The following is a 17,676-nucleotide window of genomic DNA, read 5'->3' on the forward strand; positions in this document are numbered from 1 at the left end:
CTAACAGGAAGAATGCTGGTCAGTTTCATCTGGTCTTGTAGTTACTTTCTCAGGAAGGGGCATTTTTAGTTCACTCAGAAAAGATTAATTCAGGTTTTTGGCCCTTATTGGGGCTCAATTGATCTTAAGTGATTATCATGTCAGACCTGAAGTTTTGGAAAATCACTTTGGCAGTTGAGTAGAAAATGGAGTGGAGAGAGATTGGATGCAGGGAGACCAACCACAAAGCTATTACAATAGCCCAGGCAAGCCAGATGATGAGAACCTGTACCAGGGTCGCTACTCTACGAATAAAAAGAAATGTTGTGAAGGTCGAAATGATAAGACTTGCCACGATAAGCATCAGAGTCAGACTTTTATGGCCTCTTGGAACACCATGGTCGTTGTTGTTGTCATTGTTCGTCTTTTGTTCTTTTTTTTTCTGTGTGAAGCAATTAAGGTTAAGTGACTTGCCCAGGGTCACACAGCTAGTGAGTGTTATGTGTCTGAGGCCAGATTTGAACTCAGGTCCTCCTGACTCCACTGCCCCACCTAGCTGCCCCTTGTCCTTTGTTGTTGAAGAGGACCAATGATGTCATGAACCTGATGTGCTTTCTCTCCTCTCAAGTCTTCAGAGGCCATTGGCAATATAAAGGTCAAGAGACCATTGATGGCACAGTATTTTGGGAGGAGTTTGGTACACCCTGCTCTGGCCCTCCAAACAAAGGGGAGAGAAGGCTGAGGGCAACACCACACAGTCACTGAAGAATCAAAATCGCAAGAGCTGAACAGCATATCAGCAACCATACTTTGTCACAAGAAGCTGTAGTGAGAGTCATCCTATAAAGTGTATGCAGAGTTGACATTCCTGCTTCTAGGCAATCACATGGAAGCTTTGGAGGGACCTGCTTCCAGCCATGTGTGATTTACACTCCAACAGACTGAATATATGGCGTTAGTGTGAGTGAAGAGTTGAGGATGACACTGAGGCTGTGCGCCTGGGAGGATTGAAGTGCCTTTAACAATTTAATGGTTTGTGGGGGAGGACAATGATTCCTGTTTTGGACATGTTGAATTTGAGATGCCAATGGGATATCCAGTTTGAATGATATTGTGGCAGGGGCTCAGGAGAGAGATTAGGGCTTTATAGATCTGGGATTCATCTACTAGCTAGATGGTGCAGTGGCTAGAGGACTGGACTTGGAGTCAGGAAAACTTGAGTTTGAATCCTTCCTCTAGCCGTGTGATCCTGGGTAAGTCACCTTACCCCTCTCAGCCTCAGTTTCCTCTTCTCTAAAATGGGGACAATAATAGTATCTCCCATGGTTGTTATGAGGATCAAATGACATAATATTTATAAAGAGCTTTGTAAACTTTAAGGTGTTATAGAAAGGCTAGCTATTATTATTATACCCATAAGAGCTGACAAGATCACAAAGCAAGGCAATATATAGAGAAAAGATAAGTGGTCCCAGGAAAGAGCCTTGGGGGATACTGCCTGACCAGGATGAAAATCCAGAAAAAAAACCAAACCAAACCAAAATACTACGTCAGACATGCAGGAAAAGGAGAGAACAGTGTCACGAACACCTAGGTAGGAGAGAGCATCCAGGAGAAGAAGGAGACCCATAAAGACAAATGCTACAAAAAAGTAAAGAATGAAAGGGACTGAGAAAGAGCCACCAGATTTGGCAATGAAGAGATCACTGGGAATTTTGGAGAGAGCAGATTCAGCCAAATGATGTCGTCAGAAGCCATAGTGCAAAGGATTTACATTTAGGGCTTAATCTTTTTTGTGTCATAGACCCCCTTTGGCAGGTTGCTAGAGCCAATGGACCCCTTCTCAGAATGACGTTTTTAAATGACTAAAATAAAATGTTAAGGATCCCAACATAAAATGTGAATTGAGTGAAATGACTGAGGAAACAAAAGTTCAAACTTCAAAGAATATCAGCTTATTAAGCAATGCATATCACTTCCACAACAAATCCGGACCAGGTCTCCTCAGCTTGGCACTGGACCCTGAATACAGAAGAAACAGATGTTTGTGCACTAAAAGAAAATAATGAACAGGATACCCTATTAGGCAGTCTGATTTCTGATTGGGGGAAAGGTTAGGGACTTTCCAAGTTTGGAGGGGGAGAGCAAATAAGTGCGATTCCTTGAAATCAGAAAAAGAGGCATCCCACTCGCACTCCCCAACTGTCTGTATTCAATCAAAGGAACAAGGAAATAGTAACTGATTGAACAGTAAGGGGCCAGTTTTCAAGTAAGACATGTGAGTTGCTCGAGATGTATAATTGTGAGAAAATTGCTTGTATTGATCTTTGGATCTGACTGGGTTTCTGGTCATTATAACCTCAGTTCTTGGTTAACGGTCTCTAAGCAACAGGTAGAGGTGGTCCAGTTTTCCAGCCACATAGTAAAGTTTTCTCACAAGACAGAAATTTCATTAGACCCATAATTAAATAGGAAGGGAAATAAGCTAGATCCAGTATTGGGTCACAAGATGGAGTCAGTGTGATTCACTCAATTTCCACATCAAAGGAAACAAATTATATTGAAATAAGAATTATAAAAATGTTTTTTGAAACAAGTCTATTGATTCTAGGCTAACAACCCTTGGTTTAAAAGCAAGAGAGAGGAGCAGAAGTGGAGTAGGGTCTTCAGGCAAAAAAAAGAGCCCAGCCTGCATGGCAGGAACCTTAACAGATGTTGCTCCTATCACATTGGCTATATTAATCCTTCTTCCCCTTTGGGGCTGTGCTCATGGTGTGGCATGCAGGTCCGTTTCCAGCTCTGAACAAGCCTAAATTTCTGCTCTCTCATCCTCTCTCACCAAGGCCCCAAATCCCTTTTTGTCCATCTCTTATTTTCTTTTGGAGTCTTCACCTGGCACCAGCCCCTTCTCAATGGTGATTCCCTGTAGAAGTTACATAGACAATCAATCTTCTTTCTATGTCCAGGTGCAATCCATGTAATCTATATGAACCTTGTTGGCCTTGTTACAGGTTAATCTTGCTTGGTATTTCCCAACATGAATCCCTCACTATGTACGTTTCAACCTTACAACATTTACTACTTTCTTCTCCTTTACTATCTTTCTCTATCTTCCCTTCTATTTATCAAAATCCTATCCATCCTTTAAGGCATAGCTCAAGTCCCATCTCCTTCATGAAACCTTCCTTGACCTTTCCAGCACATAGTGATTTCTCTTTTGATTTGAAATGCATTATATATTTCATTTTAGTATCAGTTAACTTTTTATGGGTGCTTGCCTCCCAAACAAAAAATTAGTTGAGAGCAGAACCTATATCAGTCTGGTGCTGGAATTCAAAATACAAAGAAAAAAATCACTTGGCTGATCTAACTATGGGGTCATACTGATAACTTCCAAACCAGTCTAGTAGACAAAAGATGTTGAAGAGCATAAACTTGGTGGTGTCAGTGCCACTCGGGTCTCAACATTGGTTCTGATTCTGGAAAAAATAAAATAGCACATATGACAGTTCCAGGCAACCAACTGTTCCCAGAGATTTATTCAGGCTGGTTCTGGATGATCAAGGGAAGATAGGATCTATAAGCCTTTGTACTGAGGTAGCCAAAATGAGCTTCACCTCTTTAGTACCAATCCATACTAGGCTGACCCCAGGCATCTATGAATACAGCAAAAATAGGTAAGATAAAGACAAGAACAAGATTTGGTAGCATTCTTTTAGTGTTAGGGGGCTGTTCTTAATAGACTCAACAACTTTACAATATGTTTCCTCTTCTCTGGGGGGATGGGTCTAGCCTCATTGGACTGTATTGGAGACCATGTCTTCTATTACTTTATATCCCTCAGTGCCAAAAACAGTGCTTTTCTCATCATAGGTGCTCTAGAAATAATTATTGATAAATTGATTTGTTTGTCCTTTACATAGTCTTCCAGATCACTCTAAGTCTGAAGGTAAGACTTGATTGTGTCATGAGATACAAAAAGAAGTCCATGCAGGGGTAAGCAGCTAAGTTCAGTGACAGTGGATAGAAACTGAATTGGCCACTTTAGGCTAACAGTAAGGAAAAATAATCCTCCTCATAATAATGAAATAATAATATTAATGTATTATATTATATTATATATGATACATTAATATTATTTCATATATTGTTATAATTAACACAATATTATATATAATATATTATATGTTGTATATTATATATAATATATTATAACATATAATATATATTGGTATATAATAATTAATTAATTAAAATTTAAGGATGAAAAATAATAATCCTAATAATTAGAGCTATCCAAAATTGGAATGGCCTGCCAGGCACAGCAGAAGTAATTCTTTTTCAGGACGAGATGGCCACTGAGGTCCCTTTTGAAATTCTATTATTCTGAAAAGTACTTTTAAATCAAAGATCGCAGGATCATAGATTTAGGAAAAGCTAAGCCCCTCATTTTTTTTTAAAGATTAGGTCTCCTTGTCTCACCCAGGATGAAAGGGACTACTCATGGATCCAATCTCACTACTGTTCAGAATAAGACCTCTGTTTCCAACATGGGCTGGTTTGTCCGTCTCTATACAACGTGGCGCCACTTCCCCCCTCCCAGGGGCTCAATATTCAACTAAACTTTAAGTGAACACCCAGTCAGCTTAGCCCACTGCAAGCAGAAGTTCTGAACTCGAGAGATCCACTCGGGTCAGTCAGCCTCTGTGGTCTCTGAGCTTGTTGTGGGCTAGGGGTAAGACAGGGCAAAGGGTGCAGGTCTGCCTGGAAAGAATTTGGCCACTCAAGCTTTCTTTCAGTTAGAGACAAGGTTTATTGTGTCACCAATAGAAGTGGGCTAGATTTTAAGAATCTGAGCAATTTAATGGGGGCAAGATGGACACTTTTATACAGAAGAACTATGGGAAGATCTGGATGGGGTTAAGGAGTGGCATATAGCCAATAATGAAGGCCACAATGAAAGGGCAGTTAAAAGAATTATTGACTGGGAAGGACCAGGTACCTCAGGCAAAGATCAGAGATCTGGATTTAGGGGCTTTGGGTTCCAGGTCCCCAACCTCTATAATGGAGGAAAGATAATACAGCTTTTGTATTAAATTAATGTTACAGGTAAGATCATGTCCTCTGAAATGTAGTATATTTAATATGTTAGTCTGACATTACACAGTCTACATTTTCTCAAACATTAATTAAGCCCCTACAGTGTGGTCATGATTTTCCTAAAGCGTACAGGTCCAGCAAGTTCATGTTCCTACTCAATAAATACCAGTGGCTTCCTATCACCCCCCAGATCAAATATAAAGTCCTGTTTGACATTCAAAGCCATTCATACCCTAGTCCCTCCCCACCTTTCTAGTCTTCTTATACCTTACTACCCACTACGTCCATACTCTTTGGTCCAGTGACACTGGAATCCTTATTCCACAAATAAGACACTGTCTGGCTCCAGGCCTTTTCTCTGGCTGTCCCTAAGCTTGGAATGCTGTCCATCCTCATCCTGGTCTTCTGGTTTCCCTGGCTTCCTTCAAGACGCAGCTAAAATCTCATCTTCTATAGCAAGTCTTTCCCAGCCCCTCCTAATTCTAGTGCCTTCTTTCTGTCAATTGTTTACTATTTATCTTGGTATGTAGTTTGTTTCTGTTTGTTTGCTTGTTGTCTCCCCATTAGAATGTGAGCTTCTTGAGGACAGGAACTGTCTTTTGCCTCTTTTTGTGTCCCCAGTACTTAGTACCGTGCCTGGCACATGGGAGGTTCTCCATTTTACAAAGGCGAATTAAGACATGGTCCTTACTTTCACATCAGTTGTAGTCTAGTAGGAGAGAAAACGTGACACAAATAATTATAACATAAAGTATGAAAGTGACATGAGATATAAAATGCCACATTAGTTCAGAGGAGAAGTCACTAGATGACCTGGACGTTAGTCCTATTCCTAATATTAATTTATTTGTGTCAGTTTGTAGCTCTAATAAAGTTGGAACATATAGCAAGGGAGGACAAGTGGTGGGAAGTAAGAATGAGAGTAACAGAGGAATGGTCCCCCAAAATCACTGAGAAAAGGACAATTTCTAACCCAGTCAATTGTCATCATAGAAAATATGTCTAGGTAGGAAACCTATATGACAGTCAAATTTTATAATACGTAAAGACAATTTATATTTCTACTCTTAGGTAGAAAAAACACAACTCATTAGAAACAAATTTCAAGAAAACTGCATCGATGGGGTAATCCCTTAGACAGCCTAAATCAGGAGATTTGTTTAACAATAAATGTCCTCCATGCATAGCAACTGCCATGGAAAATGATGTGACCAAATCAGTGGGTCAATTGTGAGTTCATCCAATGTCTCATCAGTTGCTAGGCAACAATATAATTTTTTTTTCTTTTTAACTGCCATATCCCTTCAGACCTCAGGCCTTTTTGATTTCTCTATCACAAGGGCTGCTCATCTCTTTCGGCCTCCCAACACATTTACACCCAAATGAAAAAAAAAAGCCACTTAATCCTCAGCATAAGACTCACCTGATGCATCCAAAGTTTAGGTAATGTACCATTTTATATTTTCAAAGATGTTTTTGTTTTTGGTCTAGATCTGTGATTTCTTCAGTGTGAAAACTCCCTCCACAAATGCTGTCTGTACTCATATATCACAAATTCTCAGAGAGCTTGCCTGCTACATTTGAGAGGCTTAGTGAAATTTACCCAGGCTTACACAGATGTATCAGAGGCTGAACTTGAACCCTGGCTTTCCTGACTCCTAAGTTGAGTCTTCTGAACAACTCCATCTCATCTTTAAAAAAAAAATCTAAAATTTCTGAAAAATACTGACCCGAACCAACTACTTTGGGAAGAGGATATGTCTGAATCATTGCAGATATCAAAAACTAAGTTTTTATTCAGGCATGGACCCTGGGAAGTGAGAAATTTAAAAAAAATTAAGTTGAAATTAAATTAAGTAATTACATGAAATTAAATTTAAAAATTAAAAAGAGTTCAGATTAGAACAGAAGAATGGACTTTATGCAACTTGTTTCTTCTAGCCTCTTAATTTTTTCATCTGAGACCATGGAAACACAAAATTTAAAGTAAATAACCTGCCTAAGTTCACAAAAGTATTAAAAGACAGAGCCAGGATTTTAAGCCCCAGTCCTTCAACTCCAAATCCAAGTATTGTTTTCTACAACACCATGATGCCTTGGATTCCTTGGGGATTTTAAAAAATTCTATACTCCTGTCTCCAGTTAGCATTACTAGTTGATAGTTAAAAATTAGTGTTTATTTCCTCTATATATCTCCTACAAATGTATATTTTATATATGCATATATACACACATATGTATATATGCTAAATTTATGTGTGAACATGTTCTATCCCCCCAGTAGAATGTAACCTCCTGTCTCATGTTTGTATTTATATCCCTAGCATCTGCCACAATACCTGGCATGTAGTGATTGATTCCAGACCAATTAAAAAATAAATTTGGGGCGCACAATCCTGTCAATGAATTCTGTTGGTTTTCCAAATCAGCTGAATGAACATATTGTATATGGCCAACTCAGGGAGGAAGAAGGTGGTATGTTTGTTTTGAATTGCAGGGTTTTTTTTTCCCATGAAAACTATGGATTGTGTAGGAAAAAAAAAAAGAGGATTTCCCTGAACACAGTTTATGAAATGCTACTTTCCAAAATTACCTGAGTTTGTAAGAGATCTGTGTTCCCTTCCAAGACTAGGAAATAGCTTATGAGGCAGTTATAGCTGCTTGGCTCATAGCCAGGTTTCATTTGCTCACAATTTTCTTCTAAATTCTATCCTTGAAAGGAAACTTGCCAAACCTGATTTTAAAGAGGTGCTCTCTTTTTAAATGTCAATGGCATTTGCCACCTACCTCCTTCAAGAACTGAGTGTTCAAAATTAGGATCTTGTAGTCTCTATTTTTGTTGGGGAAAATAAATTTAAGTGGGAACTTTAGAATGATATTGCATTAGTATGTACTTCCTGTTGCATGTTTAGTACTGACTTAAGTATCCTAAGAGAATCTGAAAATAGAAAGAAACAGAGTACGGTACCTTGCCTTCAAGAATCTTACACATTAATTGGAAAAACAAAATAGAAACACAAAATGATGCCAAATTGATCATGACCAGGGTTTTAAACATTTGGTGAAACCGGAAGACTGCAATAAAAGAATATTTGTGTTCTTCAAATCTTTTTGCTTTTTGAAAAAATAGTATTTTCCCCCAATTGCACGTAAAAACAATTTTTAACATTCATTTTAAAAAAATTCTCTCTCTCTCCCTTCCTTTTCCCTTTTCCTGAGATGGTAAGCCATCTGATATAGGTTATATGTGTGCAATCATGCAAAATGTATTCCCACTTTAGTCATTTTGTGGAAGAAAACTGAATCCCCCTCACCCCAAAAAAAATAAAGTGGAAAAATGGTCTGCTTTGATCTGTATTCAGCTCCATCAGTTCTTCCTCTGGAGGGGGACAACATTGTTCATCACGAGTCTTTTGGGATTGTCTTGGGTCATTGTGTTGCTCAAAACAGCTAAGTCATTCACAGTTGTTCATCATACAATATTGCTGTTACTGTGTACAATGTTCTCCTAGTTCTGCTCACTTCATTTTTCCCATGTTTTTTTTCTGAAATCTGCCTGCTCAACATTTCTTATAGCACAATAGTATTCCATCACGTTCATATACCACAACTTGCTCAGCCATTCCCCAATGGATGGGCATCCTCTCAATTTCTAATCCTTTGCCACCACAAAAAGAGCTGCTATAAATATTTTAGTACAAATAAGCCCTTCCCCATTCCCCCTCCCCTTTTTTAAAAAATCGGTTTGGAATACAAACCTAGTAGTGGTATTGATGGATGCCTTTTGGGCATAGTTCCAAATTTTTCTCCAGAATAGATGGATCAGTTCACAACTCAACCAGTAGTGCATTAATGTCCCAGTTTTCCCACACGCTCTCTAACATCTATCATTTTCCTTTCTCTCATATTAGCCAATCTGATAGGTGTGAGGTGGTACCTCAGAGTTGTTTTAATGTGTATTTCTCTAATCGATAGTGATTTAGAACATTTTTTCATATGATGTAGATTTGATTTCTTTATCTGAAAACTGTCTTGTTCATATCCTTTAACCACTTATCAACTGGGGAGTAACTTATATTCTTATAAATTTGACACAGTTCTTCATACATCTGAGAAATGAGGCCTCTATCAAATATACTTACTGTAAATTTTTCCCCCAGTTTTCTGCTTTCCTTTCCATCTTGGTTGTACTTTTTTTGTGCAAAAACTTTTAAATTTAATATAATCAAAATTATCCATTTTATATTTTGTAATGGTCTCTACCTGTTGGTCCTAAATTCTTCCCTTTTCCATGGATCTGACAGGTAAACATGCTCCCCTAATTTGCTTATAGAATCACCCTTTATGTCTAATCATGTACCTATTTTTACCTTATCTTGGTGTATGGTATAAGACATTGGTCTATACCTAGCTTCTTCCCATATTGTTTTCTAGTTTTCTCAGCAGTTTTTGTCAAATAGTGAGTTACTGTCCCAAAAGTTCTCCTTTTCTTAAAACCTTTTGCAATCTAGCTTCTAACCTTATCACTTAACTAAATCTGCTCTCTTCAAAGTTACCAACAATCCTTTAATTACCAAATCTGATAGTCTCATCTTAGCCCTCATTTTTCTTGTTATTGCATTTGATACCACTGAGTACTTTCTTCTCCTATCTTCTCTCTATTCTTTTAGTTTTCATGATCTATCTCTAGCTTCTCCATTTACCTATCTGACCATTCCTTATCCATCCACATCATGCCCTCTAACTCCAAGTGTTCCTCAAAGCCCTCTTCTTCTTATGTATCATCTATATACTAAGCCTGTGACTAAGATTATATTGTGAATATCAGCCACAGTCTCTCCACTGAGCTTTAGTCCTGCACCCTCAATTATCATTGCATATTCCAAAGTGACTGTCCTAAAGACCTCTCAAACTCAGTATGTCCAAAACTGAATCCATATATCCTACTAACAGTCTGTAACCTAGGTGTGTCTGCATCTTTTTAATACAGTAATTGTTTAATTAAAAATAATTCCAACTTTAAGAAACAAAACTGGATTTAAACCTAGGCAAAGCTTACTTACTTTAAGTTTTGATTCCTGGAACTCTAGGAAGGCCTTGCTACTTCCCAAATATCATTCCCACAAGCATCTGGTTAATGCCTTACATCTGATCAGAACTTTTTTTCGGTAAGACCTACCAAAAGGCAAAATGTCTCTAGAAGGTATGATACTTTATGCTATTCATCTTTTATACCTTAGAATTGGTTGCATACACTTTCCTGCCAGCAAATTTTGATGGATTAAGAGGGAAAAAAATATGAGGGTATTAGTCACTTAAGGAAAAGGACAAAGGTGAGAGAAAGAGTGAAGAATAGAGGTTTATCAGGTCAAAGGCAACATTTATCTATTTAGTAATTTTTGCCTAGGACTAACCCTTATCACAAAGTTATTCTACTGAGAGCCTCCACTAATTATAGCCTTTAAGAGTCTGTGCTCTCAACCTAATGGCTAAATGCTACTACCACTTAGTACTTTCTAACCAGTCACAGATACTATTTTTATGTTATAATAGCTCCTCTAACAATAGAACATAGAGTTCCATCTAGATAGCAAAGTGAATGAACCTAGCTCCTCAATTTATATTATACAGATTAAAACACCTCCAAATCAATAAGTATAAAAATAAGTGTAGGTAAAGCTTTGAGATAAACCAAAGAAATTCAAAAGACAACAGCCTTTCTCAGATGTCATAATAAGTTCCAAGCAGATACTTAACTTAAAAAATAAAGGGTCAGATAATTTTCTAAATAGGCTGGGAGAATTTTAACCAATGGATAGAGTAAATAACAAAAGATAAAACAAATCATTTAGATTACATGAAACTGAAAAAATTTTTCCATGAATAAAATCAATAGTGTTTATAGATAAGAAACTGAAAAAAAAATCTTTGCACCCAATATCTTTGATATGGGAAATCAATCAAGATAAATAAGGAATTTAACACAGATATATAAGACCGAAAGTCATTCTCCCAATGAATAAGTGCTTGAAGAATTTTCATGAAGAATTTGAAAATTTTATTTATTTTCAGTTTATAGAATAAAACAAGCATTTCCATAACATAGTATAATAAAAAAAGATGATTGCACATGAAACTGCAAATCTATTGTGTACATCTTGTCATTCCTTTTAAATATATAACAAGGTTATTATGTAAATTTCTTTTTTTCTCCCCCCCCATGGCTACTATTAGACACAAATACGGTTATCCCTTTCACATCATGACTTTCCCCATTGCAGTTTCTATATATCGCAGGTTGGCATAAGAAATTAAATGGGAATTTGGGGGGAGTTTTGTGGAAGCCATGTGAAGGCCAGCAGACAACACAAAGCCTATGACCTAAACACTTAATCTAAATTTTACAATAAGGTACTGTGTAGACCCCCTGTAAAAGAAAAAGAAAAAATTCAGACTTTTAAAAGAAAAAGAAAAAATTCAGACTTTTTCTCTGGTACGAAGAGAAGGCCAAAAAATGTTATGTGGATTTTCCAGATCACAGGGGTGCCATGTTCGCAATCCCGCTCCACCCCTCCCACCCTTCCTACCCGGTAATGTGGAAGGGATAGCTGTATGTGTATGTACATATATATATATATATATATATTTTTTTTTTTTTTTTTTTTTTTTTTTTTTTGGCTAGGCAATGGGGTTAAGTGACTTGCCCATGGTCACACAGCTAGTAAGTGTCAAGCGTCTGAAGTCAAATTTGAACTCAGGTCCTCCTGACTCCAGGGCTGGTGCTCTATCCACTGCGCCACCTAGCTGCCCCTTAAAATTGTCCATTTTAAATGTGAAGTAAGGCAAATAAAACATTTGTACAAATTACTGTTGAATTGACTTCATTTATGAAGGAGAAAATGCAGCAACAATGACTCACAAGTTGAATCACAGATAAATTTGGAATTTTTCTTTTAACTTTACACTCAGTGTCTTAGCCTAAAAATGGCTGAAGCAATCTAAATTTCAAAAGATCCAGGTTAAAACCTAAGAAGGTGTAAATGTTGGTAGTTATGATGTTGAAGGTAGAATTATCAAACACCTCCATATTTCAGTCATTTGTGGTGGTTGTTGCGTTTTAGACTTCTTGTTTTTCCTTTTCATTGCCTCCTGATTTTGTAGAGAGAAAAACTGTTGAAGCAGATTCTCAAAGCCCCTGTCTTTTTTTAGCGTATGGTCTTCAACACTGCCCCTCAGTCCAGTTACAGGGGTAGAGGAAAAGGCCATGGCAGTAGAATTGGGGGGACTCTAGGGAAGGATAATATGTCCAGAGGACTTCAACTGGGTGTCCCTCATGCTCCTTCTGGTTGGAGAACATCTTCCCCCCCAAAAAAAAACCTATTGAGACGGACACATGTTTTTGTTCAGTTGTGTCCTATCTCTGTGACCTTATTAGGGGTTTTCTCCATAAAGCTACTAGAGCAGTTTGCCATTTCCTTCTCCAGCTCATTTTACAGATGAGGCAAACATGCTTAAGTGACTTGTAGGGTCACACAACTGGTAAGTCTCTGAGGCCAGGTTTGAACTCAGGAAGATGAGGCTTTCAGAGACTCTGGGGCCAGCACTCTGGGTACTATGGCGCCACCAACTGCCAGAGAGTGACTCTAGAGAATCTGTATTATATAAATGTGCTTTTGTTTGGATTTGAAAAGGAGAGAGGGCTAACAGGAGAGCCTACTTAGTTGTGATTACTTCTCTTTCCATTGTTTGCTATGAACCTGGCATTTTACGGTGACCTCTTTGAATATCATTCTCTCTCCACAGGTGTCACACCTAGATTGTTTTACTTAAAGTATAGTTGAGCATTTATTAACACAACATTAACTACAATGTCTAAAGCTCCTAAAGCACCCAAAGTGAGCAAGCATATGCTGGAGATGAATGAAAAAAAGAATAGCTGGTGCATGGTGGAAGGAAGGAATGATGCGACCTGGCTGAGACCTCAGAAGAGACATTTTTTACAGACTTTACACATGGCCTCTGAAGAAATCAAGCAGACCGCTAACTCTGACACGGGCAGGAGCTCCTGGGCAGATTTATCCCTCCCTGTTCATGTCCAGAAGAGACATTTCCCACAGAGAAGTAAGTAACTGGAACTGGATGCTCAAAGAAAGCTGAAGGATGTATAGCTGAAATAATCGGGTAACAAAATACAAATGGAGAGAATATCTGAATGTGAAGGAGAGTGGACATTAGATTGGGCAACTAAACGATATGGTGTCATTTCCCTGTCTTAAAATTTCTAAGGCGGTAGATAATTATTGCAGAATAATAGAATTGTGGAGCTGGCAAGGACACAAGACAATATCCTCTAGTCTCTGTCTGAGGCATGGATAACCCTCCTGAAAAATATTCTACAGATTCCACTTGGAGACACTCCAGTGGCAGGAAATTCACTGACTGTCTAGGCAATCCATTCCATTTGGGGCCAATTTTTTTTTAAGTTCCTTCTATTGAGTCAAAAATCTGTGCCTCAGTAATTTTCCTTCTGCCCCTTGGAGTCATAGGAGCATAGAGCTGTAAATTACTCCAGAGACTGTTTAGTCCAACCCCCACAGATGTAGAGATGAAGTAACTAAGGTCTGGAAAGGTGAAGTGACCACAAGTGGTAAGCAAGTGCCAGAGGCAGAGTTTAAATGGAAGGCCTGAGCCTATAGAGTGGACACTCTATCCACCGCACTATAATCTCTTAGACTCCAAGACAAGTCTGTAAATATTTAAAAGCAGCAGTCATGCATGTGGCACCCCTCCAGGTTGCTTCCCCAGCAGACAGCTGCTCAATAATGTGAGTCTGTGGGTCCATACTCCTTAAACTACAAGCTACCCTTTGCGAGTTTACCTTCAGTAGCCAGCTAGTAAACACAATGAGCTCAAAGCAAAGGTATTTTATTAAGATGATATAGTTAATAGAATTAACCACAAATTATCCCCTGCCCATGGGGCATACTTTTCCATAAAAACAATATCCATGAGAAAAGTGGACTCACCTTCTCAAGGGCTGGGTTCTTAGCTGTTGGCCTCTGACTGAACTGATTGTAGTGTTAGCAAATAAACTTTTTTTTTTTTTGGTGAGGCAGTTGGGGTTAAATGAACTTGCCCAGGGTCACACAGCTAGTAAGTGTTAGGTGTCTGAGGTCAGATCTGAACTCAGGTACTCTGCACCACCTAGCTGCCACTGCAAACTTTTTTTTTTTTGGCTAGGCGATGGAGTTTTAAGTGACTTGCCTAGGGCCACACGGCTAATAAATGTTTTATATGTCTGAGGTCTGATTTGAACTCAGGTCCTCCTGAATTCAGGGCCAGTGCTTTATCCACTTTGCCACCTAGCTACCCCCTGCAAACAAACTTTTTACAGGTCACAATGTGTATGACCAGTCTTCAGCTAGCCAATGGCAGTTGACCCTGCCAGTTCAATCAAGTGACTTCATGCTTTATGACCTTTCCAGTTCTGATCAAGGGACTTCACACTTTGTTAAAATAGATACATGGCAACAGGTACATCTTTCATACTTGGTTTAACATGTAATTATCTTCCCCTTACTTTAGGTGATTATATCCTTGGTTGGGGATGGGGGTGGGGAAACCAATTGGACTTGTAAAATCAGAGAGTTGAACTAGATGACCATTAGTGTTCCTTTCACTGATAGGTTGCTATGATGTTATATGATTTCCCCCCCTTGATTACATTCAATGTTACATGGTTAAAAAGCATTGGGTTCGGAATCAAAGGACCTGGGTTCAAATTCTGACCTTAATACTGATGTCATCGTGAACAAGTTGTTTAAACTGTCTGTGCTCTCATTGGTAAAATGAAGATCTTAGATGAGATGATCTCTTTCTAGTTCTAAATCTATTGTCTCTATCTCTGCTGTCTTCACAGATTGTCTCATTTCTACACTGAATTTCTTTTTTTTCTTTTTGTCTTTTGGTGAGGCAATCAGGGTTAAGTGGCTTGCCCAGGGTCACACAGCCAGTAAGTGTCTTAGCCAGTAAGTGTCAAGTGTCTGAGGCTGGATTTGAACTAAGGTCCTACTAACTCCAAGGCCAGAGCTCTACCCACTGGGCCACCTAGCTGCCCCTAGGCTGAATGTCTTTCTGGAGAGAGAGTTTAAATCCAGTTTGCCTACAGTTTAACTAGCAGGAGAGTCCTCTAGGCCAAGTTCTAAAGCATCATTTTCAGCCCACAAGACGTAATCAGGAAAACAAAAGACTCCATTCTGTAAATACTACCATTTGTTTCCTGCTTTGCTTTTCCCAAGCCCCTGCCCCCAATCCAAAATCAAAGGTCTTGCTTTTGATAAGATACTAGTAAGGTGAATGTCTAACTTTTTATTAAATATCACATGCATATGACTAATCCACAACAGAAAGAAAGTAATATTAAAACCAAACAAAGAAAAGGTAGTCAAAATCATAAATTCAGAAACCCATATACCTGTTCAAGCACTTATCCTTTTCCCTTGCTCTGCATCTGAGGTTGAAAGTGAGAACAGTAACAAAGAAAGGCAGTATGCTATAGCAGAGAGCATGGTCTTAGAGTTAGAAAGACCTGGATTCAGATCACTCCTCAGACATTTGCTATCAGTCGAAAAGCAAACATTTGTTAGGTGCTTACTATGAGCTGGGCACTGAGCTAACTAATCTTGCTCTGGGAATATAAAGAAACATAAAAGTTTCTGCCCTCAAGGATATTATAATCTAATGGGGGAGATGCAAACATGCAAATAACTATGTACAAAAAATATACAAGATAAATTGGAGATGATCAGAAGATGAGATTTTAGCTGAGACTTTGTGAGAAATGCTGACAGTTTAGTTCCCACAGAATTGGACAGGACAGGAGGAGATTAGGTTATTGATTGGTTTACACAAATATATAACCAGGACAGGGAAGATTGGGTTATTGATTAATTGATTTCTTGGTTTATTGGTTTACACAAATATGTAAACAAGATGAGGGGGAGATTGGTTTTCACAGACTATAGAAACAATAGATATTGCATTGCAAACAGATGTTAAATGGGATGTGCAGGAATGTTGGGACAAGTTGGGGGTTAAAGCCAAGTGATCCCATATAACCACTTGCCCTGCTCCTCTATAGATGTGTGATTCCAATGAGGGAGCACACCCAATTCTTGGGAGAATTGTTAATAAAGTTATCTCTTCTCTCACTCCACAACTGTGATTTCTCTATGACCCAGCTAACTCTTGTTCAGGGAATTCACTGAGCCCAGTCTGAATTCTGAATTGAGTCTGGGGTTTTTATAGCAACTTAAAGGAAGCCAGGGAAGTTAGGAGACAGAGATGAGTAGGGAGAGAGTTAAATGCATGAGGGAAAATGACCAGATTGAGGAGATGGAGTGTCTAATGCAAGGAAGAAAAGTTTCAGTGGATCACAGAGTACATGGGTGGGATTTAAAGAGTAAGAAGAGGAGCAGCTAGGTGGCACAGTGGATAGAGCAATGGCCCTGAAGTCAGGAGGACCTGAATTCAAATCCAGCCTCAGACACATAACACATACTAGCTGTGTGACCCTGGGCAAGTCACTTAACCCCATTGCCTAGCCAAAAGAAAAAAAACAACAACAAAAAAATACAACAAACACTTGACACTTATTAGCTGTGTGACCCTGGGCAAGTTGCCTAAAAAAAAAAAAGCTAACAGTAAGAAGACTGGGAAGGTTGGAAGGACAAAGTTATAAAAGGCTTTAAAAGTCAAAAGAAGATTTTATATTGATCCTGGAAGTGATAGGGAGCCACTAGAATTAACTGAGTAGAGGGGATGGCATGGTAAAACCTCTGCTTTAAACACATAGGAGAAGTAGAGAGAAACTCTACTTCCTCTCAGAAACCTAGAGAGAAAAGAGTATCAAGGAGAAGAGGGTGATTGACAGTGTCAAAGTCTGCAGAGAGGACAAGAAAGATAAATAATGATCAATGACGACGTGGAAGTTGTTTTGTAGGACTAATAAATTATGCTGAGCCCTACCTATTTCGTGACTACCCATATGAGCTTGTAACTTGAAGTAAGTATGTATTTATTTAAACACATGGAAAATGGGATTTTCAAAATAAAACATATAGGTTATAGGTTTTATCCAGGCAATTACAAATATATTTTATATGCATATATGCACATATAAATCTTCATGCATATTTATACGTAGTAGAAATCTACTCATATATATTCTTATAAGTCACTTAAAACTTGTGTTTTTTTTATCTTGCAGACAATGCCATATTTGGATAAAGACCATCACCAAATTTGCCTTTTGTTTTGAATGTTTGACATGTTTGAAAATAAACAAAAATACACGAGGGTGTACTCCACTTGAATCCAATGTTATAATTTTAATTTTCCTCAACTTTCTTAACCGTATCTAAACTATGCAATACAATCCAGGAAATAAGGCAAATAATTTATAAGTTATGCCAACCAAAATTTCAACATGGTATATACCGTAATTTTCATTTTCACTCCCTGTTTTCAGATGATAATTTTGTGGAAAAGTGGAAGGACCAAAAATATGTCAATTTGATGGGGTATGGGCCCTGACTC

At 38.3% G+C, this 17,676-nt stretch overlaps 1 protein-coding gene across 1 annotated transcript; it reads left to right on the forward strand.

The window, feature by feature from the left end:
- The first annotated feature begins 6,347 nt into the window (after positions 1 to 6,347).
- On the forward strand, positions 6,348 to 17,453 carry SPATA45 (spermatogenesis associated 45). The gene is made up of 3 exons (XM_078156324.1): positions 6,348 to 6,522; positions 12,883 to 13,200; positions 17,348 to 17,453. The coding sequence occupies exons 2-3, from the start codon at positions 12,948 to 12,950 to the stop codon at positions 17,365 to 17,367; spliced, it is 273 nt and encodes a 90-aa protein (XP_078012450.1). The 5' UTR covers positions 6,348 to 6,522; positions 12,883 to 12,947; the 3' UTR covers positions 17,368 to 17,453.
- The last annotated feature ends 223 nt before the right edge of the window (positions 17,454 to 17,676 follow it).

Source organism: Phascolarctos cinereus, unplaced genomic scaffold, assembly GCF_003287225.1.
Source record: "Phascolarctos cinereus isolate Bilbo 61053 unplaced genomic scaffold, phaCin_HiC Scaffold_5;HRSCAF=322, whole genome shotgun sequence".
Classification (NCBI taxonomy): Eukaryota; Metazoa; Chordata; class Mammalia; order Diprotodontia; family Phascolarctidae; genus Phascolarctos; species Phascolarctos cinereus.